Genomic DNA, 27,867 nt, shown 5'->3' on the forward strand with positions numbered 1-27,867 from the left:
ATAATTTGGAGATTAGTAATTTTATGGGTTTTTTGCGTTTTGGAGACTGGTTGAAATGACCGTCTACAAAAAAATCCAGGTGTCATTAAATTCAGGCATATTCTTGATTTAATATCCAACATCAATATTAAGTTAGGGGCCTACTCAGCTCAATCAAATATTCATTAATAAAACATGAAACCCTCACTCACCTACCTATCCTCTGAGCGCAGCAACGCCCCTTCACGCAAGTGCAATAGGCCTACAACTAAACCGCGTTGAGCTTGCTGTGTTGTTTATTGTCGACATATGTGGGCCGCGCAGAAGACAAGAGAGGCGACAGCGTGTGTCTCTCACCGGTGTCTCCTTTCAGTGACACTTCCTCACTAGGGGGTTCGTCATTTATAGTCGAAGCTTGGAGCACAGCTGGTACCCCAGGGTGTGTAATGTCACATAGGAGTTTCGATTATTTTAAATATATTTTTCCAGACACAGAAAAAACAAGCACATCGTCTCATTGTCCCCCGCCGCGCCTAACTTTGGACACTCAGTAGCGGGCTCTCTCTGGTCAGTGTCGCTTGCACTCTGAGGCTGGCTGTTTGTTTTGGATATGGGTGAAACATGCGCAAGGTGCGGGCAATGACACATATAACAGGATGATGGACAAGGACGCTTTAAAAGGAATCTTCTCTCTGTCATTTGCATGGTGTTTTCTGGTTTCAGTTTCTGGAGAGGTATGTGTCTATCTTTCATCGTAACTGTGCGTTTTCTGTTTGCGAGGGGATATGAATTGACAACAGAAAGGTAAACAGGTGACCATAGATAACCAAATTCCTTACGATTTACATTCATTGGGAATATGTAGGTAGGCTATAGACTAAGCGTAGTCTATTGGCTATGTAACATAAACCAATGTGTAATTGCAAAAGGTATGCTGTGCGTGGCACCTTCTCGTGTGCCAGTAAACCCGAATTCTGAGGTTAAACCATCCAAATTGGGCCACACATTCACCTGAATATTCACTTGAATGTATCATATTAAGCCAGCTCTACTGCTGCAGTGCATCATTACTGAGCTTAAGCTTTTATTTTTCTTCCAATTATTTTATAGTGCCCTATGTAGGCTACATTTTCATTTCACTAAGGACTTTGCTCCCAAGAAGAAAACTTAAGAACGAGCAATAGCCTATAGCCTACCCTTATCAGTTTGTTTTATTGTCGGTGAAGGAAATAATTGGGACAGACTATCACCCTATCCTCAGCAATCAAACTTGGCTTGTTGTTGTCATAAGGTAACTCATCCTAAGATACTGTAAATACAGTATCACTTTGTAAAACATTTCAGATAAATACATGCTGAGCTTTTCTAAATGCATTTCTGAAGGCTGACTGTGTGTCCTAAAGCCTGCACAGTAAGCGCGCCCATCAATTGGTAAATACAACGATACTCTAGTATAAATTCGGTTGAATAGGACCCAATTATTTTTGTTCTCCGCTAGCGATTTCATTAGATGGCGAGAAATAGTTTTGTCAAACCGCGCCATCCCTTGCGGAGGTCGTGCGTCAGAGTTATCTCATCATGCGTTTTACAGTAGTTAAAGCCAGGCACACTGAGTGTGCAATAGTGAACCACCAAGAAAAATGTAAACACTGGGGCAAATGCATTCAATGATATCTTCAAACTTCCTTGCAAATAGCAATTGATTCATATAGCCAATGACATTCCTTGAGAGCAACATTTTTGTTAAACATGGCTCGAGGCTGTAGGCGACATCATTTTAAAGTGACAACAAAAGCACACAAAAATGAGTAAAGGCAACTGTTTTAGGTTACTTCCATGCACTTATAACTTTCAAGGTTAAACGCTATAAATGCTTATGAACTGTAATGTTTATGAAATGCTTATGCATGTTTATACATTTTTACAAATAATGAAATAGTAATTTATGAATAATGTGTATAAGCTACTATTTACAAATAGTTTATTCATTCTCATTCATGTTATTATAAAGTGTTACCCATTGACAACAGTGAATTCATTTTTAAATAGGCTAAGGAACTGCTCCTGTCCTTTTCCCCAAAGAATCCTTCTATCCAGAACTCCAGCTGCCCCTGTCTCCATTAGATTGACAGATGCAATTATTAGAGTTCAACTGATTACTGTGCAGCTGTTTCCCATGCGTAACAGTATTGATTTTCGTGGCCTGGGTGGGGATAGTGGTGCCACAAAGTAGAACCCTTTAACTTAACCCTTCAATAATTGAATTGCTTTCTGCATAGACATTCTAAGCGATGCCACCTGCTCCCGGCCTCAGTGGTAAAATAGAAAGTCATTGAAAACAGATAGCAGAAGAGGAGAGGGATGAACATGGTTAACACAGTGTAACAATGCTTTTCACAGATCTACAGAATAGCATAGATAGGTTGAGTAAAACCATATTTCTATAAGTAGGCTACAATATAATACTAGAGAGAGAAAAGGTTGTTCTGTATGAAGGCTGCAAACAATCCGACGGGCTACTTGTGGGATATAAGGGACTACTTATGAACAGGCTTCCATAACCTAATGTGGAAAACTTGTTCTAAATGAAATAAGCCTGCAGGTTCATATTCTGTTGCCTTTTTTTTTGTTTTGCAGGTCATCTCTCAAGATGGCTACCTAAATACTATGCAGAGTGCAGGTAGACACCTCTTTTCCTCTTCCTCTTATTTCTAATAGGTCTTGATTTCATCCATCCATCATTGTGATTCTGCCAAGTCATCCAAGGACTTGGATGAATGACTCAGCAGCACTAATTCAATAGCCTAAATCAGGGATGGGCAACTCCAGTCCACGGGGGCCAGACTGCTGTCACACTTGCTCCAGCTAACACAGCAGACTCCAATAATGAACTAATCGTGATCTTCAGTTTAGAATGCAAGTCATTTAATCAGCTGTGTTTGCTAGGGATGGGGGAAAAGTGTGACACCAGTCCGGCCCCAGAAGACTGGGCTTGTTCATCCCTGGCCTAAATGAACAACCTAGTGGGATGGTGTGGATGTGAGATGGCAAGGTGTTGTTTCAGCAAAATGTCACAATTTCAGAACAAAAGTTTGAAAAAGCCCTCTATCAAAAAAGCCTCCTTCCTCTGCTAAATACGCTATTAGCAAGTAATTTGATGCCACCAGAGCTGCTGATAATCAGATGGTGATTTTAATTGAGCCTCTGAAGGATGGGTTGATATTCAGGCAACGCTCAACTCCCTCATCAGTCTCTCTTTTTTGTTATTTCTCTCTCTCACTCTCTCTTTCTGTCTCTCTCTCTCTCTCTCTCTTTCTGTTTAACAGTGGAGGAGGTCTGCTGGGAATGTCGCTCTCTTTATCCACAGCCAAAAGACACATAACCAGTCCCCCCCCCCCCCCTCCCACCCCCAAGATTGTCTCATGTTTAGGCTTTAATTTATGGAAATGTGAGTGTCCCTGATTTAAGAGCCCTGACATCATCTCTGATCGACTCTCACTCTCCAACAACCAGATGCTGTATGTCTGGTCCTTGTCTTCGGTGAAGTTGCTGTTATGTTATGGGGTCTCAAAAAGTCTGGATCTTAAAGATGGTTGTATCCGTTTGTGGCTCAACTATAGACACCCATCGAGGATAGAATGCAAGCTATGTTAAGAGACTTTAGAGCTTAGTTAAACTGGGATGAACAGTGAGACAGATTTATGACACCAACGTACGTACTGAGTTTCTTGCTCTCGATACATGCATTCATATACTCACTCCCTATCTCGTCCTCTGCATGGAAACAGATTATCCATGCATATACACATTCGATTCAGCACATCTGCTTTCATGTGCTGGTGATGTTTTCATTTGTCTTTGGGGTTTTGGGTGTTTGTGTTTGGGTGTGGGCAGCGTAAGTTTGTTCATGTGTGTGTTTGAATCTGTATGTGAACTTGTGTGCGGGTCTGTGGCGCGTGAGTGAGTGTGTGTGTGTGTTCCGGTAACCTTTCGTAATAACGCTATCCATAACATTTCTGTCTCTGGCACACCCTCTTACTCTGTGAACTCTATCAAACATGTATCTCCTCTGAGTATGAGATCTGAAAGGATTAGATGGGTGTAAGAAAAATTCAAAACAAATCCACCTAATCTATCAAAAAGCATGGTGGAGCTATTACCATATTGCTCATACCTATCCAATCCTTTTAGATCTACATGAAGTGACCAGGGTTTGGGACAAGGTGTCAATCTGGAATTGAGTAGAGTATTGCTCCTTCAAGATGTCTTTTCTCTCAGGCATCAATCAGACACCCTCTCCAGTCTTAAGTCACTAAGCCTGTGTGAATGTGGACCAGCAGTCCCTCAAACAAACACAGACAGGGGATCGGCCACTCACTGGGCGGGTGTAGATTTGCGAGCGATTGCTTACAGCTGTGAATGTTTACCCAGCGACACCTCAAAGGACTTGCGGTCCTTAATCCACTGGTTTAGAGCGTTCAGGACGAGAAGTTTAGGTGCGTGAAGAGGATATCTTCCTTTCCTGGCTGGACCCCACTGCCCATTTCCACTTCCCTCCAATCTCCTCAGGGTTTAACACTTGGATCTAGAGGGATGTTAGCACGTCTCTCCTTCATATCCTACACAGTACGCACACACCATGGGCTGAGGTACTGCCGTATCAGTTACACATCACAGGAAGCATGGGTCTAAAGGTAAAGATTATCTTACTTCTACTAAAGACTGACTGCTAGGCAGATTAGCGCATACATAGCCCATTGAAAAGGGACTGATAATTCAGTTAGTTATAGTTGGCTCTGGATTTGCGTTTAACTGACATTCTCAAGCAACTGTCTCCATTCTTTGCGTGATGTATTACCAGACATTGATCCCTGGGAAACACATGGGTTATTTATAGATCAAGTTCAGGGCTGAGTCTGGCTCTGGTTGCCATTAAATGTCTGCCTCTGCATTAAACCACAGACCCTCCCCCCTGTTTAAAACTCAATCTGTGGACCAGCTGTATGTTTGTGTTTAATGGCCCACTCCTATTCAATGTGATGGGTCATCTTTACAAGTGGTCCCAGTGGTTCTTTAACCTGCGTAGATTAGATCGTAAGGCCGAGCCCAGGTTTTTCCGTAACGATCCCAACTCACGCTTTCTCAAAGCCAATTAAAGAATAGAGATGCAGCACTCGCCGAGCCAGTTAAATGCATCTGTAATTAAAAAGCCCTGGATTACTCAGAGAATTGCAATGCAGTGAGTTTCAGTTTATCAGTACTTCCTGTAGGAACTCATGGCTTATGCACTGGATTCTGGACACGAGCATCCACCCCTCTTGAGGAATAGTTGTCTACTCCAAAGTTGTATATCTATCATCAAACTATGCTTTCGACAGCATTGAGAAAATAATTGTGAGGATTAGAATTTTTAATATAATTTTAAGACCTGTATGCCTGGGGTGCATTTTAAGGACTAAGATATATGCACGCACGCGCACACACACACACACACACACACACACACAGAGAGAGAGATGGCTGCAGTAAGGGCACAGGTTTTCAGGTTGTCTGAGAAGGTAGCCCGCCACGCTCTGTGACTCAGCAAAGCAGACCTACATAAATACTCTGGACCCTGCACTGCAGCAACATGCTGTCAGTCTGACCAGCCAGGTGGCTCACTCCTTTACCTCTGAGGATGGAGAGAGAGGGGGAGGTGGAACCAAAAGAGAGAGAGAGACAAAGGAGAGGAAATTGTTTGAACGCCTGCCTGGCTTATTGTGACATAATTATAAAACTCTGCTTTAATCCCCCCCAATCACTTCGTCTCACAAAAATGTGTATCGCTCTACTGTATTAACTAAGCTTCAACAGAAGCTCATCCTTTGATTAACCCCTTGTATCTGAATGTGTCTCTCCCTAGCTCCTCTGTCCTGTTCAGAAGGCTTCACTGAGCTGGGCTACTACAACGGCTCTGTGTCTCAGACTGACTCTGGCTCGCCCTGCCTGAAGTGGACAGAGTTCCCAGACTACGTCCTGCAGTACCCGGGCCGGGGGCTGGGCGACCACAGCTACTGCCGTAACCCTGACCGCGAGTCCAATCCCTGGTGCTTCTTCCGCCAGAGCTCTGGAGCCATCGGCTGGGCCTACTGCGACTGCCACCAGGGTGAGGATTTACCGACTGATACTTACTTCAAGGGAATCAATACTGCTGGGTAACTACCTGGAACCAGGTGATTTATAGTGGTGTATGAACTCCAAAGACACCAAAAAATAATTGCGAGGTATCTTTGCTGTGGTTTTGGGGTGATCATGTTGCTCTGGCAGGATATCTATGCATCTAACTATCTAGGGAACCTACAGTGCATTTGGAAAGTATTCGGACCCCTTCACTTTTTCCACATTTTTGTTACGTTACAGCCTTATTCTAAAATGGATTAAGTAAAAACATTTCCTTATCAATCTACACATAATGACAAAGCGAAAACAGGTTTTAGAAATGTTTGCAAATGTATTAAAAGTAAAAACAGAAATGCCTTTTTTTGCATGTATTCAGACCCTTTGCTATGAGACTTGAAATTGAACTCAGGTGCATCTTGTTTCCATTGATCATCCTTGAGATGTTTCTACAACTTGATTGGAGTCCACCTTTGGTAAATTCAATTGATTGGACATGATTTGGAAAGGCACACACCTGTCTATATAAGGTCCCACAGTTGACAGTGCATGTCAGAGCAAAAACCAAGCCATGAGGTTGAAGGAATTGTCCGTAAAGCTCCGAGAGGCTCAGATCTGGGGAAGGGTAGAAAAACATTTGTGCAGGATTGAAAGTCCCCAAAAACACAGTGGCCTCCATCATTCTTAAATGGAAGAAGTTTGGAACCACCAAGACTCTTCCTAGAGCTGGCCGCCCGGGCCAAACTGAGCAATCGGGGGGAGAAGGGCCTTGGTCAGGGAGGTGACCACTCTGACAGAGCTCCAGAGTTCCTCTGTGGAGATGGGAACCATCTCTGCAGCACTCCACCAATCAGGCCTTTATGGTACAGTGGCCAGACGGAAGCCACTCCTCAGTAAAAAGGCACATGAAAGCCCGCTTGGAGTTTGCCAAAAGGCACCTAAAGGACTCTCTGACCATGAAAAACAAGATTCTCTCGTCTGAAGAAACGAAGATTGAACTCTTTGGTCTAAATGACAGGCGTCACACCTGGAGGAAACTATGCACCGCTCATCACCTGGCCAATATCATCCATACGGTGAAGCATGGTGGTGGCCTTATGCTGTGGGAATGTTTTTCAGCGGCAGGGACTGGGAGACTAGTCAGGATCAAGGGAATGATAAACGGAGCAAAGTACAGAGAGATCCTTGATGAAAACCTGCTCCAGAGTGCTCAGGACAGTAAAGGTTCACCTTCCAACAGGACAACGACCCTAAGCACACAGCCAAGACAATGCAGGAGTCGCTTCGGGACAAGTCTCTGAATGTCCTTGAGTGGCCCAGGCAGATCCCGGACTTAAATCTGATCGAACATCTCTGGAGAGACCTGAAAATAGCTGTGCAGCAATGCTGTAATCGGTGCCAAAGGTCTTTCAACAAAGTACTGAGTAAAGGGTCTGAATACTTATGTAAATGTGATTTTTCAGTTTCAAAACTATTTCTTAACCTGTTTTTGCTTTGTCATTATGGTGTTTTCAGAGTAGATTGATTAGGGGAAAAAAACAATTTAATCGATTTTAGAATAAGGCTGTAACATTACAAAATGCAGAAAAAGTGAAGGAGTCTGAATTCTTCCCGAATGCACTGTATGTGCCTGTCTGCTTGTGTCTCAATCTGTCTGTGCCCCATTACTTTTCTGTATGTCTGTTAGTTGGCAACTCCCACTGTGTTTTCCACCTATCCATTAGGCAGCTGATATTGTTCTCTCTGTGACTCCCACCCCCCTTTAGGAGTGTAAAGGCATCCACATATTGTCCATAGGTTCGGTTTGCTCCTAGCAGAACTCGGTCAAGTGAATGTCTGAGCTCGCATACTCCCTAAAGACCTTTACTTGAAAAACAAGAAAAATGCTTGAAAAAATATTAAGAAATCTGTCATTAGTTTTGACTTTTTTTGCTTAGTCTTGCAATTTTACATCTAGCTAAGATGTTTGGTGCAGTACTTCTCAAGTGGAAAAATGTGCATGAAAACTAGTAGTGCACTGCAGACGGTAAGGCCTTGCTGCTGCTGTGCTCTCTCTCGTTGAATGACAGCAAACACTTCATTGAAGAATCCCGTCCATAGTTCCCACCCCTACTGTTGACCAATCACTGGTGAAGGGGCATAGACTTCGGCTACCGAACTTCGACTTGCCTCAAGAAAAAAAATGTTGTGTGCACGAATAGCCTGAAGAAAAACCCTGCCGAACACCAAAACGTCAAAAATGGTGTCATAATATATGCTCAAACTGTTTCGACTGGGAAGCATGTGTCAGCCCTTACCCTGCGTGTCCATTAGCCAACTGTCTGTCTTTGTACTGGCCTGTCAGCACCTTGCTTGTATGTAGATATGCCCGTGTTGAAATATCTGTGTTTGCTGTCGTTATCTGTCTGTCTCCTTTTTAGCCCTCCCAAGCTTTCTCTTTCAAACGGTTAACCTTTCTCAGGGTTTGTAGTCGATTTGACTTAGGGTATATGTGTGTGAATGCATGTGTGTTTGTCAGGTTGGAATAGGTTAGTGTTGCAAAACCCACAAACCAAGGATAATCTATACAATTATCCTGAGATAATCACACCTGTTGGATTCATGGTTTACTTGGTAGCACTTTGTCGGTCTGCCTGTTTCTGACGGGTGTGAGAGAGAGATGTCCCACCTGTCATTTCAAATGATTTCACAATCTCTGGTGCTGTTCCATATCTTAATGCCTTCTCTCCTCTGCAGGAGCTGCCAGGTTGGTAGGTGGGTCCTCCCCTCAGAGCGGGCGTCTGGAGGTATACCTAAATGGCCAGTGGGGGGCGGTATGTGACACACACTGGACCGACCGTGATGCCAGTGTGATCTGTAAACAGCTTGGACTGGGGTGAGAGCTACTGCCATACTTGTATAACTGCATCGTGTGTGTGTCAAATCCTGCCCTCCACTCCTGACTGTCCACCTGTCTTTCTCTCTCCGTCCATCCTGTCTTTCTGTCTGCAGTGAGATCGGCACGGCCCTCCAGCACTCCTACTTCGGGCCCGGCTCTGGACTCTTCCACTATGAACGCCTTGGCTGCCGTGGCAACGAAAACGCTCTGCTGGATTGCAGGAGTCGGAAGTTTGTCACCAGCGACTGTAACCATGGCAACGAAGCGGGGGTGGTGTGTGCTGCACCTGAAGGTGAGGCTGTTGGAGATTTCAAAACATCCATGGGGATAAAGCATAGATTTCTCACAAGTGCTACACATACAGTATAAATGTAGTACATTCTACTTTACATGTGTACTAGGCCTACCAGTAGAGTTATCTAAAGTTGTGAAGAGCCACTTCCCCTTTTTGAGTAAGACAGTGATAGACTGTGTTCCCTCTCTCTAGAGTTCCAGTGTCCTTCTCCCACCTCAGTCAGAGCTGCTGGGCCAGTGTGAGATTTGTGGCTAAGATTCATCTCCATAACACAAACACTGCAAGGCTAGAACAAGAACAGTCTCTTCTGAGCAGCATGGCCAAGAGGGAGCTGATGTTGCCTGCCTAGCAATTCACATAGCTTTTAGAGCTCTCTGAGCCTGCCAGCTCTCGCGGCTTCTACAGCACTCGTGTCATAGTGTCCCAAAGGGGCATAATGAACTACAACAGTGGTGTGTGTTTGTGTGTGTGTGTGCCTCTGCGTGTGTGTGCCTCTGCGTGTGTGTTAGGAAGGTAGAGAGAGGGGTGCCCAGAGGAGGAGGCCCTGGCAATATATTTAGCGTGGTGCAGTGAATTATTCAGTCTGGAACATTAAGAGGGAGAGAGCTATCTGAGAGTCCCGAGGCCCTGCTATCTGAGAGCCCTGAGCCCCTGTCAACCCCACCCCAAACACCCCCCCCCACCTCCTCAACTTTTCTGCCAGGGCTGCTCACATACTTCGATTGCATAACTGATCCACCCCTCTTTCCTGCTCCCTGCATCCCGCACATACTTATACTTGCTGTAGTTTCAAATGACATGCCGGCGCTTTGAACCAAACTGAGCCAGGGTTAGGGGTCACAGCATTCCAACAGTTCTGTGGTTCAGATTACTTTATTTATCATGGCACTGGGCACGAGGTTATTTACATTTGCATTCATCAAGGAGACCATAAGTGGACAAGTAGATAATTTAGAAGAACGGTGGTTTCTATTGTAACATGATGCCTACATGTTCTGCCAAGTAACCGCTTTCTGCTGTCTTTTTCAGGCAATGGCGCCCCCTTGAGGTTGGTAGGTGGCCTGGAGGACTTCGAGGGTCGTGTGGAGGTGTACCATGATGGGAGGTGGGGCACCATCTGTGATGACCAGTGGGATGACATCGATGCTGAGGTGGTCTGTCGGCAGCTGGGACTGGGGTGAGCAGCACTGAGGTTCTGATGGCTCAGTTGGGTGGAACATGGTGCTTGACTTGCAGGCAACATATGGGTTATTAATGTGATTCCCTCCACTAAATATGACTCAGTTCCTATGTAGGTAAAAACTAGAGGTGAAGCCCTATCAGTGGTAGCAAGGGTTCCCAGGCATGAAGTTGCCCACCAACCAAGGCTCTCTGTACTCCACAAAGCTGGATGCACTCCTGCTAGGATAGCTGTATTTACACTGCTACATTCCCACTGAGTGAACTATATTAATATAGATGAACGGAAGGCATGCATTTTTGATGGCCTACAGTGTTTTGGGTTGTTGCTCTGCTGGAGAAGAGCCAGCTGGTCCAGATTATTCAGATGTCATCGTTGCTCTTAGCAGATCACCCACACGTAGCCATGCACACAAAATGACAGCTTACAGTACGTTTTATTTATTTATTTTATTGAACCATTATTTAACTAGGCAAGTCAGTTGAGAACAAATTCTTATTTACAATGGCGGCCTACCAAAAGGCAAAAAGCCTCCTGTGGGGATGGGGGCTGGGATTAAAAATCAAAAATATATAAAATATAAATATAGGACATAACACACATCATGACAAGAGAGACCTAAGACAACAACATAGCAAGGCAGCAACACATGACCACAGCTTGGTAGCAACACAACATGGTAGCAGCACAAAACATGGTACAAACATTATTGGGCACAGACAGCAGCACAAAGGACCAGTAGGTAGAGACAACAATACATCACGCAAAGCAGCCACAACTGTCAGTAAGAGTGTCCATGATTGAGTCTTTGAATGAAGAGATTGAGATAAAACTGTCCAGTTTGAGTGTTTGTTACAGTTCGTTCCAGTCACTAGCTGCAGCGGACTGAAAAGAGGAGCGACCCAGGGATGTGTGTGCTTTGGGAACCTTTAACAGAATGTGACTGGCAGAATGGGTGTTGTATGTGGAGGATGAGGGCTGCAGTAGATATCTCAGATAGGGGGGAGTGAGGCTAAGAGGGTTTTATAAATAAGCATCAAACAGTGGGTCTTGCAACGGGTTTACAGAGATGACCAGTTTACAGAGGAGTATAGAGTGCAGTGATGTGTCCTATAAGGAGCATTGGTGGCAAATCTGATGGCCGAATGGTAAAGAATATCAGATCTATAAATTATGTCTCCGTTAACTAGCATGAGTAGGATGGTCATCTGAATCAGGGTTAGTTTGGCAGCTGGGGTGAAAGAGGAGCGATTACGATAGAGGAAACCAAGTCTAGATTTAACTTTAGCCTGCAACTTTGATATGTGCTGAGAGAAGGACAGTGTACCATCTAGCCATACTCCCAAGTACTTGTATGAGGTGACTACCTCAAGCTCTAAACCCTCAGAGGTAGTAATCACACCTGTGAGGAGAGGGGCATTCTTCTTACCGAACCACATTACCTTTGTTTTGGAGGTGTTCAGAACCAGGTTAAGGGTAGAGAATGCTTGTTGGACACTAAGAAAACTTTGTTCTAGAGCATTTAACACAAAATCTGGGGAGGGGCCAGCTGAGTATAAGACTGTATCATCTGCATATAAATGGATGAGAGAGAGCTTACTACTGCCTCAGCTATGTTGTTGATGTAAATTGAGAAGAGCGTGGGGCCTAGGATCGAGCCTTGGGGTACTCCCTTGGTGACAAGCAATGGCTGAGACTGCAGATTTTCTGACTTTATACACTCCACTCTTTGAGAGAGCCAGTTAGCAAACCAGGCCAAAGACCCCTCAGACATCAATACTCCTTAGCCGGTCCACAAGAATGGAATGGTCTACCGTATCAAAAGCTTTGGCCAAGTCAATAAAAATATCAGCACAACATTGATTAGAATAAAGGGCAATGGTGACATCATTGAGGACCTTTAAGGTTGCAGTGACACATCCATAACCTATTCTCCAGGTCTTTAACCGTTTTCCAGAACTTCTTGGAGTTAGACCCATAGAGAGAGAACTGCTCCTTAAATTAACTAACTTTGGCCTTCCGGATCGCCTGAGTGCACTTATTTCTCATTTGCCTGAGCAAGAGCCAGTCTGCCTGAGTATGCGTGTGCCGAGCCTTTCGCCAAATGCAATTATTGATGTGGAGTAACTCTGCAAGATCACAGTTGAACCAGGGGCTCAACCTGTTTTTAATTCTCATTATCTTTATGGGGGCGAGTTTGTTAACAATACTGAAAATATCAAAAAAGAATGTCCGAGCGTCTTCGACAGAGGCGATCAAGCTGATTCTATACCATTTTACAGAGGCCAGTTCATGAATGAATGCTTGCTCATTAAAGCTTTTTAGCAAGCGTCTATGACAAATCAGGACAGGTCGTTTCACTGAGCAGCCATTACGAACACAGGCTGTAAAACAGTGATCACTAAAGTCATTACAGAAAACACCAGACTGATACCTATCAGGATTATTTGTGAGAATAACATCGAGGAGAGTCACCTTTTCTGGGTGTTTGGAGTCATACCTTGTGGGATTGGTAATAATCTGAGAAAGATTTAGGGAGTCCCATTGCTTTAGGACTTGGTCTGGTGGTTTAAGCATGTCCCAGTTTAGGTCACCTAGCAGGACATACTCAGACTTAGTGTAAGGGGCCAGGAGAGAGCTTAGGGCAGGTAGGGTACAGGCCAGTGCTGATGGAGGACGATAGCACCCAGCAACAGTCAACAAAGAGCTATTTGAAAGTTTAATGCTTAAAACCAGCAAATCAAATTGTTTGAGGACAGACTTGGTGGAGACATCTGAGCACTGAAGGTGATCCTTGGTAAAGATTGCCATTCCCACACCTTTGGAAGATCTGTCTTGCCGAAAAGGGTTATAACCAGAAAGGTTAACATCAGTATTTAAAACACTCTTCTTTAACCACGTCTCAGAAATGACCAACACATCTGGATTGGAGCTGCGAACCCACACTTTCAATTGATCCATTTTAGGTAATAAGCTTCTAGTGTTAACGTGCAGAAAACCCAGGCTTTTACAAGAGCAGAAATCAGAAGTCAGAATTGGGGCTAGCAACAGTAGATAGGCTAGGGTGTACATGCACATTTCCAGACATCATCAACAGTAATACAATCCAGGCACGGCACTGGACAGGGAGAGTTCTGCACTGCTGATTTATGACATCTGAATGTGCATTAGATGGCAACAAGATCATATTGTACAGCAATTTCATCAGGTAACATGAATACAAAGCCGGTCGAGAGGTGGGTAGAATAGGATGGGAGGCCAAAAGTCTGTGTAACCTATAGAGATTCAGAGTCCAGAGTGTGGGAACAAACAGTCTGTCCCACTGCTGGGTAAAGAAAGTTCGTAGTCAACAAAGCATGCAGGAGTCACGAGGCAAAGAGCAAAATGTACAAGAAAAAAATAAAATATATAATGACGTGAGGCTAGCCATTGTAAGTTCAGAGTCACTCGCCCCAACAGTGCGTGTGTACAAAGAGTGGATAAACCAAAAAGCAAAGTGGATCGGTCTCAGGACACTTTCAGATATTCCACTGGTCATTAATAATTTATTTCTCTATTATACTGACTATATTTGGTGTGCATGAGTGTTCAAACAGGGACTGGGGTTTTTGTGCCGTGTAAATGTGTTTCTCTGCTTTGTAAGTGCATGTTTTTGTGCTCTGTACAGTACCCGTAAGGCCTGTTAACTTGGTGGGAATACATTTATATGTGTACATTGGAATGACCCTTGAGTGGTTGCCATATATTGTTTACATGTTGTCCATATATGGTGTTTTGTATTTCTTGTGTGAGTTAGTCATATGGTCATTGCGTATGCCTGTGTGTGTGTTCACTCAGGGGTGTACCGAAGGCGTGGACGTGGGCTCACTTTGGCCAGGGCTCTGGGCCCATCCTCCTGGACGGGGTGCAGTGTACAGGCAACGAGCTCTCCCTGGAGGAGTGTCCCCACAACAACTGGCAACAACACAACTGTGACCACATGGAGGATGCTGGCGTGTCCTGTAACCCATATACAGGTCAGGAGTCAGGACAGGAACGCTATGTGTATGTAAACACCCAGAACGTTACACATATTTGTATGCAAAACACATGCACCTCTGTCTCACACACTCTGTCTCAAATACACACCGTGTTGCAGATGGTGTAGTACGGCTGGTGGGGTCTGACAGTCCCTGGGAAGGTCGTCTGGAGGTGTACCACTCTGGGGACTGGGGTACGGTGTGTGACGACAACTGGACTGAGCACCACGCACAAGTGGTGTGTAGACAGCTGGGCTTCAGGTGGGTCTACAGGAGTCCTTATATGTACAAATACAATCTGAACATGGGAATTAGGTGTATCTGTAGTAATAGTGTTGTGATATTGTCGTAATAGTGTAGTGATACTGTAGTAACGGCATGTTTTGTCCAGCAGAGGGCGTGCAGAGGTGACATCAGACGGGATGTACGGAGAGGGCACAGGGCTGATCCTGCTGGATGAGGTGCAGTGTAAAGGCTCAGAGGGCACCCTGCTTGCCTGCGGGCACGCCGAGTGGGGTCGCCATGACTGCTCCCACAGCGAGGACGTAGGGGTGCGCTGTGAGAGGGGGGGAGAGACCAATGAGGTGCCAGGGTTGCCACGCATTGCAGGTAGGCCAACTAACAGTACCCACTGAGAACGCATAAGAAATCAAATCAAAGTTCCTATCCACATATCTCTGTTAGATGTCTATCTCCTCTGGTGAATATTGCAAAGAAAATTCTAATTCATACATTGTGGTTCATGGTGGTTCTCTGTTCTGGCCCCAGGCCCTCTGGTGCGACTGGTTGCTGGAGAGAGCCGGAAGGAGGGGCGTGTGGAGGTGTTTCTGAACGGCCAATGGGGGAGCGTGTGTGATGACGGTTGGAATGACGTCAATGCTGCAGTGGTCTGCAGGCAGCTGAGATTTGTGTAAATGTGGATTCTCTCGCTCATATTTCTCGCTGTTAATGTATCCTATCCTTTCCCTCATCTGTGGTATACCTCATACCTCAAAGTCAAGTATGTGGTGAGACACCTGGGGTTTCCCTGTCTCTGAGTGATCAACTCTTTAACTGCCATTCAGGAGATGGGGACATTTAGGAATTTTGAAATGTACTTTCCCCTTGTCTCTTCCTCAGTGGGGTGTCGAAGGCTCGCTCCATGGCATATTTTGGAGCAGGCAAGGGCCCCATCCACCTAGACAATGTGAGGTGCACGGGGGCTGAGGTGTACCTGGGGGAGTGTCCGGCCGAGGGAGAGGACGCCCATGACTGCAAGCACAGCGAAGACGCAGGGGTCATCTGTGACTACGTCCCCGAGCCGGTGGGAGACGGCGCCATAATAACGCAGACCTGTGGCATGAGGCCAAACACACAGCGCCGCAGGAGGAGGATAATTGGAGGGGACAAGTCAATTAGGTACACTGTAAACACACGCACATACAAAGGGTTATATTACTTTCTATCACTGCATAGATACGGTATATGTAAACACGTTGCACAAGTCAAATGATCACATCATCAAGTCAACCATGATCTATTTCTGCATATGTTCTCTCTCCTCCCCTGGTTGTGCTGTGGTAGGGGGGACTGGCCATGGCAGGTGTCTCTGTGGCTCAAGTCCCAGTCAAAAGGGAACCATCCACTGTGTGGAGCCACGCTCATCAACTCCTGCTGGGTCCTGACTGCTGCACACTGCTTCAAGAGGTGGGACACAGAGACGTCTAGTGTCCAATGATGGAATTGCAGTGACTCCGTTCTAAAAATGACATGTGTCATGCATACAATAAATGATCTATCAAGGAGCTTGTCTATGTCAGTAATTGTATAAAGTATTGTTAGTAAGAGATTGATGACACGCCACTGATAAGTGAAACTTTCTTGAGTCACTGTCTTGATCTTTTCAGCTTGGCTTCTTTTCAGCTTGGCTTCTTTTCAGCTTGGCTTCTTTTCAGCTTGGCTTCTTTTCAGTCTGGCTTCTTTTCAGCTTGGCTTCAACTTCCTCAGACCTTGATTTCCTGTCCTCTTCTTTTTCGTCCTCTCTCTCCCTCTCTTAGGTTTGGCAGGGACCCATCGCGCTACGTGCTGCGACTGGGTGACTACCACACGGAGGAGAGGGATGACTTTGAGCGCAGCCTGTCCCCGGAGCGCATCATCATTCACAGGAAGTACCATAGCCAGGGCTGGGAGTATGACATTGCCCTGCTTAGGCTGAAGGGCACCGAAGGCAACTGTGTGGCCTTTAACCCTCATACCAACTCAGCCTGCCTCCCTGCGCCTGGCAGCAAGTGGGGCAAGAGGCCAGCCGCCTGTGTCATCACAGGGTGGGGCATCACAGGTGCTGAACATGAGCCTCTCTGTTACAGACAGTTCCTTGTGTGTTTATATTGGAATCAGCCGATGATCTGTTCATTGCTTGCTATTTTATATGACAGAACATTTCCATGGATTTTGGCTCCCTCTCTCTTATCTCTTTTTTTCATCCCTCACTTTCTCATTCTCGCTCTCTCCTTCTCAGACTCGGAATACTCTCGTACTCTGCTGCAGGCCTGGGTTCCCCTGCTGCCCTCCTGGAAGTGTAAGAAGCGATACGGCGAGCGCTACACCAGCCGCATGCTTTGTGCGGGCAGCCTGTCGGACCGTCGGCGCGTGGACAGTTGCCAGGGTGACAGCGGTGGTCCCCTGGTGTGTCAGGGAGAGGGGGGCCGCTGGGTGCTGACGGGGGTCATCTCCTGGGGTCATGGCTGTGGTGACCCCTCCTTCCCCGGGGTGTACACGCGGGTCAGCAGGTTCCTGCGCTGGATTGACCAGGTCACCAACAACCCTCCAAGGATCTGATGCTGCCACTGTGCCATTGGACAGCTCACGTTATCATATGACTTTGGGGAGGTGGGGGATTAAAGGCGCAGTGACCGGTTAGAGAGGGTTACCACACCCAGGTATCTGCTCATGGTCTCACCCATAAAGTTGCACATCCAGCAGAGCGCTTTTAAGTCACTTTTGTTTTGCATACACTTGGAGAAGCCTGTATGACATTGTGCATTCTTGGTTGCGTGGAAATACCACTTTGATGAGAGCATTTAATGCATTAATGGTTCAATTATGAGAGCCAGACTGCATAGGTGAATGACATTGCACTAGAATGCATGCCATAGTATCACACTGCCACACCCGTGAAAAGCCAATTAATGGTGGCAATGGGAGTAAGTCTAGTCAGAAGCGTTAGGTGGAGTATTGTTAAGGTACAATATTGTATATTTACAGTACATACAGGCATGTGGCTTCTAAATTAATAATTGTTTCATGAACATTCCGGTTGTGCATGCATTTTAACTTATGCCTATACTAATGTGCTCCACTCTTGATTAAAACAATTGGCCAAATTGGTCAGCTTACAGATCGCTGGTTTAGATCATAGGAGAGGCATGAGTGGGCCTTTATGAGGCTCTGTAAATGTGGCAATGATGACATGGCTTCTCACAAAGGCTTATATGTCTGCCTGTTTGCCTGCCCACATACAGTATCCATCTGTCTACCAATTTCTCTTAAAAGCTGCACTTTCCTATCAGCATTATGTGAAGCCAGAGGGGGCGGGGTGTGTGTGTGTGTGTGTGTGTGTGTGTTTATATGTATGTGTTTACTGTCAATTTATTTTTCATACATCATCTCAATTCTATACCATATCTTTGTGTTTTTGTCTCAAGTTGCAGTGCAATTCCCAAATGATCCATGCAATCTTCTCATCATTCTTATTGTTTGACAAATATGAACACATCTTACATACTTACCAAGCCTATACAGTGCTGACGTAACATGGTCACATTCCACTCTGATTTTGAAACTCTCATACTGAATAGATGTCTAAGCTTCATGTGGTTATTACTAACGCAAAATTCCAACTCTCTGGTTTTAGTACTTCAATCCCAATAGGAAACAAAACTAACCCTAATACCGCCTGTACACTTGCTAGAATGTTTGTTTACAGTTTCCACTGAACGTTCAAACCTTCTTTTGTTATATGGGGCTTTAAGTCACATGACTGCATGTTTCCGATTGTCACTGAACTATTTATTTTGTGATATTTTCTTTAAAACAATCTTCAGACTCTCGCTCCTACCACTGTTGCTTTTTCAGTGAAGGATTTTTATTCAACTCCAGAATGCTATAGGTCTACTGTACACGCCTCTCTTCATACATATCCTGTAAGTACTCTGTATAAAATACCTTGAATGTTAAGGTGAATATATATATAATGTGTTTTTGAGTGGTGCCATTAAATATCTGAGTCACTCTTGTGTTTCATTAGTATTATGTTGCTCCAATATTACTCATCCTGCTCAGCACAGCAGAATTACAGCTCTAATGACAATTTTCCATGTGCTTGTCTTATTCATCATGACATTTTCCTATAGGCTACATTTTCTTGAAGGCATCTTGGGTACTGGCAGATTAGAGGTTTCAGCACATTGAAAATGATGTCATACTTTTAGGATTATGCTGACCAATTGAATTGTTACCTGAAACCCCCTCCTGTACTTTACTCTTATATAGTGTTTCAAGATAAGTCAGAAAATAGTGCTTTGTTTTACAATGTGTCAGTGCTGTGTTTGCATATCAAACTGTAATAATAGCTGAATGGGATTCTGCCCAAGATCGGTGGCGCTAAATTGCTACACGTTCACATTTGGTGCACAATTGCAATACTACCTGCACAAGAGTAATCATTGATGTTGACAGAAGTAAACTCTCCTAAACTAAGCTGGCACTGTGGTTCTCATCCCATGAGGCAAACCTGGCAAGGAGCAGGCCCATTGAGCGATCTGAAGTTTCTTGCTTTGTGCCTAAAATGTGTCACTGTCCCGAATCGAACATTTTTGAGGAACAAAGACAGACGACAGAAAGGGAATCCAGGCTGGGTTTCCTAAACTCCTTCTAGGCTCACTCTGTGAATGTTAGAACAGCTACTTTTGAAACGATTCTCTCATTCTTATGTGTATATATAGACTGCTGGCAAGTTCTGAGGTCTTGGATTAGCTCTTTGTTTTGCATTAGGCAGCTTGTGAATACCATGGCAGATGCTAAAAGGAGGGAAAACACTGATAGGCTACATTGACAGAATGAAATGGAAACAAACTGACATCAAACCGTCTATATTTTTTTCGGAATTGCTTAAGAGACATCAACTGTGCAGTGGCCAATTGATCAAATAGAGGCCATGGTCCTTATCACAACTCTATTAAGGTGCCTACAGATGGGCCGCGGTAAATGGCAACTGAACCACAAGAAAATCTGCCAACCGTGTGTAGAGACCAGTGGTCCCGGTTTTTGCCAGCTTGAATGTTGTCATTGATTGGTTGATAAGATGAACTCCGCTCATTGGTTAATCATGCACGGTGGCCACTCAGGACTTCATTTCATCTTTCGGCGCCATGATTGCCGAGCCAGTGGCGCCGTTCATGGGAGCGAGCACCACAAACCACGCCGCTTGCAAAACTGCTTGTGTTTTGCCATCCACCTCCATACTCCCAATGAAGTCTCTCTCCTCAACATCAGATTTTCAAGTTTTCTGTTTACACTAGTCTTGGATGTGGTTTAGCCAAAGCCACATTCCTGCTTCATGTGTGAGTGCAGCTATTAGCATACCGTAGTATATAGACAAACAAAATAAGGATAGCAATTAAAACTATACAGGAGCTTCTCATCCAAACCATATTGTGCATAGTGTTGCACACTTAATTAGTTCAATGATTCATATAGATATTTTAAAAGCCTAACAGCTAAAATGCTGTCTACTGGTATTAAGGTAATTAAGGTCATTCTCACAGGGAGAACTGTTGTCTTTACACTGTGCCACTGTGAGGGGGCATGTGTACCTCAACGACCCTTTAGAGATATGTCGGTGGGAGGTAACTCTCAGTAGGTCTAACCAAACAGGTCTAGGGTGAGGGGTCAGACAAAGCATGATTACAGAAACCAAAACTATGTAAACTCAACATCTCCAAAACCTGAGCCGAACAGACTACCATAGAAGGGTGTCTGAATCCCCTGGGCCAAACTCAACTGAAAGCCCAGAGGAGGAAAAGTCTACTACAGCTCAAGTTAAAGAGTGAGAATTGGATGCTAGAATGTCAGAACATTACACCAGACAGGTAAGCTGTCACAACTAGCCAGAGAGATGAGAAGATACAACCTGAGCATTGTTGGAGTCTGTGAAAGCAGGTGGAACATGTTTGGTGAAATAGAAACCACCAGGGTGAAACCTTCCTTTGCTCTGGAAGCACAAATGAAGAAGACCCACAAAAACATGGAGTTGGACGACTTCTGTGAAAAAAATGCAGCAAAGAGCCTGATTGACTGAAAGCCAGTGTTTGCAAGAATCATCACAGCTAGATTTACATCTAAAGGGTGCAATACTACATTCATACAGTGCTATGCTCCAACCAGCTCAGCTGACTTCGAAAAGAAAGACGCCTTCTATCAACAGCTCAGGCAGTTATTCAAAAAGTACCCAAAAGAGACATCCAAATTGTATTGGTGGACATACAGTGAGGGAAAAAAGTATTTGATCCCCTGCTGATTTTGTATGTTTGCCCACTGAAAAAGAAATGATCAGTCTATAATTTTAATGGTAGGTTTATTTGAACAGTGAGACACAGAATAACAACAAAAAAATCCAGAAAAACGCATGTCAAAAATGTTATAAAATGATTTGCATTTAAATGAGGGAAATAAGTATTTGACCAAGATCAGAAAGGACAATGACAACTGGAGGGGCACAATTGGGAGAGACGGTCTAGGACAGATGAATGAGAATGTTCTTCTGTTCACAGACTTCTGTGCCCTCAATGAGCTGGCAATTGGAGGAAGTATTTTCCCACAACAACCCCACCCACAAAGCCACATGGATATCCCCAGACCACCGAACAGAAAACCAGATTGATCACATAACAATAACCAGGAAATGGAGGAGAGTTCTTCTGGATGTCATGAGTCAAAAGAGGGTCTGACATCGACTCAGACCATCACCTCCTGGTAGGAGAATTCCAGATGAAGTTGGCAGTAAAGAGCAAGGTGGGCAGTAGGGTGCAGAGGCGATTTGAGATGAGAAAACTACTAAATAACTAGATATGCCAGGAATTGGGGAATATCTCTATTAAACAGATTTCAAGCATTGGCAGAGGGAGAAATCATTGATGAAGTGGTCAAGATTTGTGAAGCCTTGTGAAGAAGTCCTAGGCCACAGGGAAGTTAGGAGAAAAGACAATCACAGATGACACCTGGAAAAAAAATTGAGGCAAGGAGGGAGACCAAACTTAACAGGGAATGGATGACGCCAAGAAAAAGTATGCGACAGGAATACCAACACAGAAACAAGGTGGTTAGAAAGAGATGCAAGAGGGACAAGAAAGCACACACTGAACAACTTGCTAGTGAGGCAGAGGTGGCAGCCAAGCAACACAATTCCAAGGAGTTGTATAAGATCACCAGAAAGCTGGCATGGGAAGAACAGGAGCCGAAGCCACTCCATCAGAGACAAACGTGGAAACCTTCTTACCAAACAATCCCAACAACTGGAATGCTGGAAAGTACACTTCGAGGAAAACCTAAACAGGCCTCCACCTGACATATCCTGTTGTGGACAGGAACGCTGTTCCGCCAGTGGGACCCTAGCCAACAGCCAATGGAATCGCATGGCGCGAAATACAAAAACAACTAAAATACCACAATTCAATTTTCTCAAACAATGAACTATTTTACACAATTTTAAAGATAAGACTCTCGTTAATCTAACCACATTGTCTGATTTCAAAAAGGCTTTACAGCGAAAGCAAAACATTAGATTATGTTAGGAGAGTACATAGACCAAAATAATCACACAGCCATTTTCCAAGCAAGCATATATGTCAATAAAACCCAAAACACAGCTAAATGAAGCACTAACCTTTGATGATCTCCATCAGATGATACTCCTAGGACATTATGTTATACAATACATGTATGTTTTGTTCAATCAAGTTCATATTTATATCCAAAAACAGCTTTTTACATTGGCGTGTGATGTTCAGAACATGTATTCCCACCAAAAACTGCCGGTGAATTTACAAAAATACTCATCATAAACGTTGACAAAATACATAACAATTATTTTAAGAATTAAAGACACAGAACTCCTTTATGCAATCGCTGTGTCAGATTTTAAAATAGCTTTTTGGCGAAAGCACATTTTTCAATATTCTGAGTACATAGCTCGCCATCACGGCGAGCTATTGACACCCGCCAAGTTCGGCGCAAACTAAACTCAGAATTAGTATTAGAAATATTGTATTACCTTTGCTGATCTTCATCAGAATGCACTCCCAGGACTGCTACTTCCACAAGAAATGTTGTTTTTGTTCCAAATAATCCATATTTATGTCCAAATACCTCCGTTTTGTTCGTGCGTTCAGGTCACTATCTGAAGGGTAACGCGCGAGCGCATTTCGTGACAAAAAATGTCAAAATATTCCATTACCATACTTAGAAGCATGTCAAACGCTGTTTAAAATCAATTTTTATGCTACTTTTCTCATAAAATAGCGATAATATTCCAACCGGGCAACGTTGTATTCATTCAAAGACTGAAAGAAAAAAATGGAGAAGTCTTGTGAACGCGCATCTCCGGTCTAACTGTCCCCAGGCTGACCACTTACAATCTCTGCTGCTGTACTTTGCCCAGAGACAGCAGACACCCCATTCCACTTTCTGGCGGCTTTAGAGAGCCAATGGAAGCCTTAGAAAGTGTCACGTTACAGCACAGATGCTGTAATGTCGATAGAGATGCAACAGAAGGACATCAAATTCTCAGACAGGGCACTTCCTGCATGGAATCTTCTCAGGTTTTGGCCTGCCATATGAGTTCTGTTATACTCACAGACACCATTCAAACAGTTTTAGAAACTTTAGAGTGTTTTCTATCCAAATCTACTAATTATATACATATTCTAGTTTCTGGGCAGAAGTAGTAACCAGATTAAATCGGGTACGTTTTTTATCCGGCCGTGAAAATACTGCCCCCATACCACAACAGGTTGAATAAAAATCTTCTAATAATTAAATAAAACTAAAACGAATGCTAAACATAGCATATGTTTTATCTGTACTAATGAAATCTCTCCTTCGGGAGTCCACTGTATTTTATCTAACAATAACATGGGTTAATCTTAAATCAGTCCCATCAATAATTTAATATATGTTGCATAGTGAGGGATCCATTATCTACAGTAATTTGCCATCCCTAAGAACTGCATCATATTTATTTTCATAATTAATTTTAACGCTTATAAAATCACTGTTTTTCTATCTCTAGCCATTTCCCTGTCCTGTTGGCTTAAAATATGTCCTAAATACTTAACATAAGTCTACCATAATTAAAACTTATTCTTGCTAACTTTATAATTTTATTCAACAACAAAATATAATAATAGTATTATATCAATTTCACAGCCTTGTTGTGTTAAATTTCTCACAAAAATATAATCTGCATACAACAACAGCTAACTACCTAAGGGAAAATAAAACTTAGCTAGGTCACTAAACATTCCTTAAGCCAAAATAGTGGGAGTTTCAAAATAACCTTATAACAATTCTTTATAAACCCACCTTCGCCCCATTTTTAACACATAACTCTCCATGAGAGTAATGTATAAATACACTACTACTGGTCACAAGATAAAACAAAATTGCAATTAACATAATCAAATTAAAATCACTAGCCTGAAAAACTCCCCAAAGAAAATTTATTGTACCCTTATGGTCATAGGAAAATAGACTTAACTTCTCAGGGCTGCGTGGGACGCTACCGTCCCACCCACGGTTCACACTATTCAACAGCCAGTGAAAAATCAGAGCACCAAATTCAAAACAACAAAATGTCATAATTCAAAGTTCTCAAACATACAACTATTTTACACCATTTTAAAGATAAACCTCTCCTTAATCCAACCACATTGTCCGATTTCAAAAAGGCTTTTCGGCGAAAGCATAAAGTTAGATTATGTTAGGACAGTGCCAACACAAGAAAAACCACACAACCATTTTCCAAGCAGGAGAGGGGTCACAAAAACCATAAATACAGCTAGAATTAGGCACTAACCTTTGACGATCTTCATCAGATGACACTCCTAGGACTCAATGTTACACAATACATGTATGTTTTGTTCAATAAAGTTCATATTTATATCCAAAAACCCCCTTTTACATTGGCGCGTGATGTTCAGAAAATATTTTTCCTCCAAAACTGCTGGTGAATCAGCACAACAATTTATGAAAATACTCATCATAAACGTTGATAAAATATTAAACTGTTATTCAAAGAATTATAGATGAACATCTCCTGAATGCAACTGCTGTGACAGATTTCAAAAAAGCTTCACGGGGAAAGCACAAGTTGCAATAATCTGAGTACGGCGCTCAGAAAAATACAACAGGCAATACAGATACCCGCCATTTTGGAGTCATCTAAAATCATAAATATCATTATAAATATTCACTTACCTTTGATGATCTTCATCAGAAGGCACTTCCAGGAATCCCAGGTCCACAATAAATGTTGTTTTGTTCGATAAAGTCCATAATTTATGTCCAAATACCTCCTTGTTGTTTGCGCGTTCAGTAAGCTACTCCAAATGTAGGAAGCGCGCCCAAATTTCACGACGAAAAGTCAAAAAAAGTTATATTTACGTTCGTTCAAACATGTCAAACGTTGTATAGCATCAATCTTTAGGGCCTTTTTAACATAAAACTTCAATAATATTCCAACTGGACAATTCCAATGTCTTGAAAAACGTTATGGAACACAGCTACCTCATCACGTCAATGCGCGCCACAAAACTCATGTCATTTTCTGAGTCATCAACTTCCCGGCCTTCTTGTTCGCTCTGTGTTCACCGCAAAAGCCTGAAACTAGGTTCTAAAGACTGTTGACATCTAGTGGAAGCCTTAGGAAGTGCAAAATGAACCCTAAGTCACTGTGTGTTAGATAGGCAATGACTTGAAAAGACTACAAGCATCAGACATCATTCAAACAGTTTTAGAAACTTCAGAGTGTTTTCTATCCAAATCTACTAATAAAATGCTAATATTTGACTCTGAGCCCAAGTAGCAGGCAGTTTACTCTGGGCACGCTTTTCATCCAAACGTGAAAATACTGCCCCCTATCCCTAACAGGTTTTAATAAATGATTGTTGAATTTCGTATCTAGTAGACCAATGCCATTCACCTTGATATCGCTTACAATTGGAGATATTCCAAAATATGCATTATTCTGAAGTAAAGTTTTTATCCCACTAGGTATAGTTTTAATAACAGTGTCATATTCCTTGCTTGAACCCTCAAAGTTATATCTTTCCATAAATTCTCTCCGTGTAAATAGATTCCCACTAATATGAACTAATTGGCTGACAAGGACAATGTTTTTCGAGAACCATTTATGGTTAAATAACATCTTGTTTTTATGTAATATCGACCCATTGTTCCATATAAAACATTTATGAGGTGAAAAGTTGTGTTTATACAACAAAGCCCAGCACATTAAAGCCTGCTTGTGAAAAGCTGCCAGTTTCACAGGAAGTTTACCCACAATATATGGACATTGTAGTAAGAAATTAAGCCCTCCGAACTTCTGAAAAACAAAATGAGGTATAATATTCCAGAAACTATGAGGATTTTTTATGTACCTTTTAATCCAGTTGACCTTTGATATCTGATTGAAGAGAGTGAAGTCTAAGACATTTAGACCGCCATCACAAACCCTGTTGGTGATAACATCTCTTTTTATCTTATGTGGCTTGTTTTTCCATATGAAGTTGTACAAAAGCCTATCAAGCCTATCTACAGCAAGTGGATTTGGGAATGTCAATAGATAAAAAAAGATAGGATGCACGAGATAGCCCCTCAGCTTTGGATAAAAGCACCCTTCCTTGAAGACTTAAATCCCTCCCTAACCATGAGGATTATTTCTTTGTTGACAGATTCAGTTACAGGGTTCAAATTAAGATCATTCACAGCCTTAAGATTTTTGATGATCTTTACACCAAGGTAGGTTACAGTATCTTTTTCAGAGATGTTACAATCTGCTGGATTGACAGCTCCTTTCAAAACAAACATCTCACATTTGGAAAGATTTAATGCCAAACCTGAGATTTTGGAGAACTGCTTCACGATATCCAATGCTAATCTAGCTTGTGACACATTTTTCAAAAAAAGTGAGGTGTCATCTGCCAGTTGGGATATCTTGATCTCTCTGACCTGGAATGTAATGCCTTCAAATGGACTTTTATTAACTAATGAGCATAGAATTTGAGATACTAACAAAAATAAAAAAGGTGAAATTGGACAACGTTGTTGTATTCCTTTGTAAATGTTAAACCTTGTGAGGATGTTCCATGACAGAGTTTGATACAGCTATTGCCACCATTATACAGAGTTCTAATAGCATCAACAAAAAAACTACCAAATTTCAAATGCTTAAGACAATCAAAGATACAATTGTGACTTACTGTATCAAATGCTTTCTGAAAATCCAAAAATAGGATAACAGGGAAGTCATCCAATAGATCACAATACTCAACCAAGTCTAACACCAGCCTCAGATTATTAGATATATGGCGCCCTTTCATAAACCCTGATTGACATTCGTCAATCAGATCATTCAAGCAAGACTTTAACTTTTTTGCAAAGATTAAGGCTATAATTTTGTAGTCGTTATTTAGGAGTGTGATTGGACGCCAATTATCAATATTTAAGAGATCCTTGTGTGGTTTAGGTATAAGAGTAATAACCCCTTGCTTCAGAGAGGCAGGTAGTTCTCCCTTCTTTAAAGCCTCCTTAAAGGTTTCAAGTAGAAATTGAGCTATTTCTTCAGAGGTTTTGTAAAATTAAGAGGTTAATCCATCACAACCTGGAGATTTGTTATTTTTTAACTGAGCAACCCCATACTGGATGTCCATAATGGATAAATCTTGACAACAAGAATTCAACGATTGAATTCTTCACTAACCGAATTAACATTCTCCATAGAATCAAGGAGATCCTTAGAGTCACTAAAATTGTTATCTAAGGAGTAAAGATTCTCATAAGGATGTAGAGCTATGCATCAGCAAAGCTCGACATGCCTTCATGACACTCCGCCCCATATGGCTCTCATCACAGCTCTCCTTAAACACCAATATTCACACAATTCCTAATCAATAAACTTCCTGTCTTCACCAACAACTCCCTGCGTTACATTCTGAGGATATGGTGGCCAAACAAAATATCCAACTTGAGGACAAAAATGATACAGGAGGCTATCAGCAATGTAATCAGTAGAAAGAAATAGAGATGGATTGGACACACACTCAGT

The 27,867-nt window shown here is 42.9% G+C and overlaps 1 protein-coding gene across 1 annotated transcript; it reads left to right on the plus strand.

Annotated features, from left to right (window-relative positions):
* The first annotated feature begins 270 nt into the window (after nt 1-270).
* On the plus strand, nt 271-18,777 carry LOC106606783 (neurotrypsin). The gene is made up of 14 exons (XM_014203142.2): nt 271-713; nt 2,617-2,659; nt 5,882-6,124; nt 8,872-9,010; nt 9,127-9,305; nt 10,338-10,485; nt 14,326-14,504; nt 14,627-14,768; nt 14,902-15,116; nt 15,276-15,417; nt 15,627-15,905; nt 16,071-16,193; nt 16,544-16,824; nt 17,005-18,777. The coding sequence occupies exons 1-14, from the start codon at nt 636-638 to the stop codon at nt 17,322-17,324; spliced, it is 2,511 nt and encodes an 836-aa protein (XP_014058617.1). The 5' UTR covers nt 271-635; the 3' UTR covers nt 17,325-18,777.
* The last annotated feature ends 9,090 nt before the right edge of the window (nt 18,778-27,867 follow it).

Source organism: Salmo salar, chromosome ssa01 (genome assembly GCF_905237065.1).
Source record: "Salmo salar chromosome ssa01, Ssal_v3.1, whole genome shotgun sequence".
Taxonomy (NCBI): Eukaryota; Metazoa; Chordata; class Actinopteri; order Salmoniformes; family Salmonidae; genus Salmo; species Salmo salar.

Excerpts from the sequence above, each read along its gene's own strand:
- LOC106606783 (XM_014203142.2), top strand. The coding sequence starts at position 636 with ATGATGGACAAGGACGCTTTAAAAGGAATCTTCTCTCTGTCATTTGCA. Across the intron at positions 2,660-5,881 it reads AAATACTATGCAGAGTGCAG|CTCCTCTGTCCTGTTCAGAA; the intron begins GTAGACACCTCT and ends GTCTCTCCCTAG. Across the intron at positions 9,306-10,337 it reads GGTGTGTGCTGCACCTGAAG|GCAATGGCGCCCCCTTGAGG; the intron begins GTGAGGCTGTTG and ends TGTCTTTTTCAG.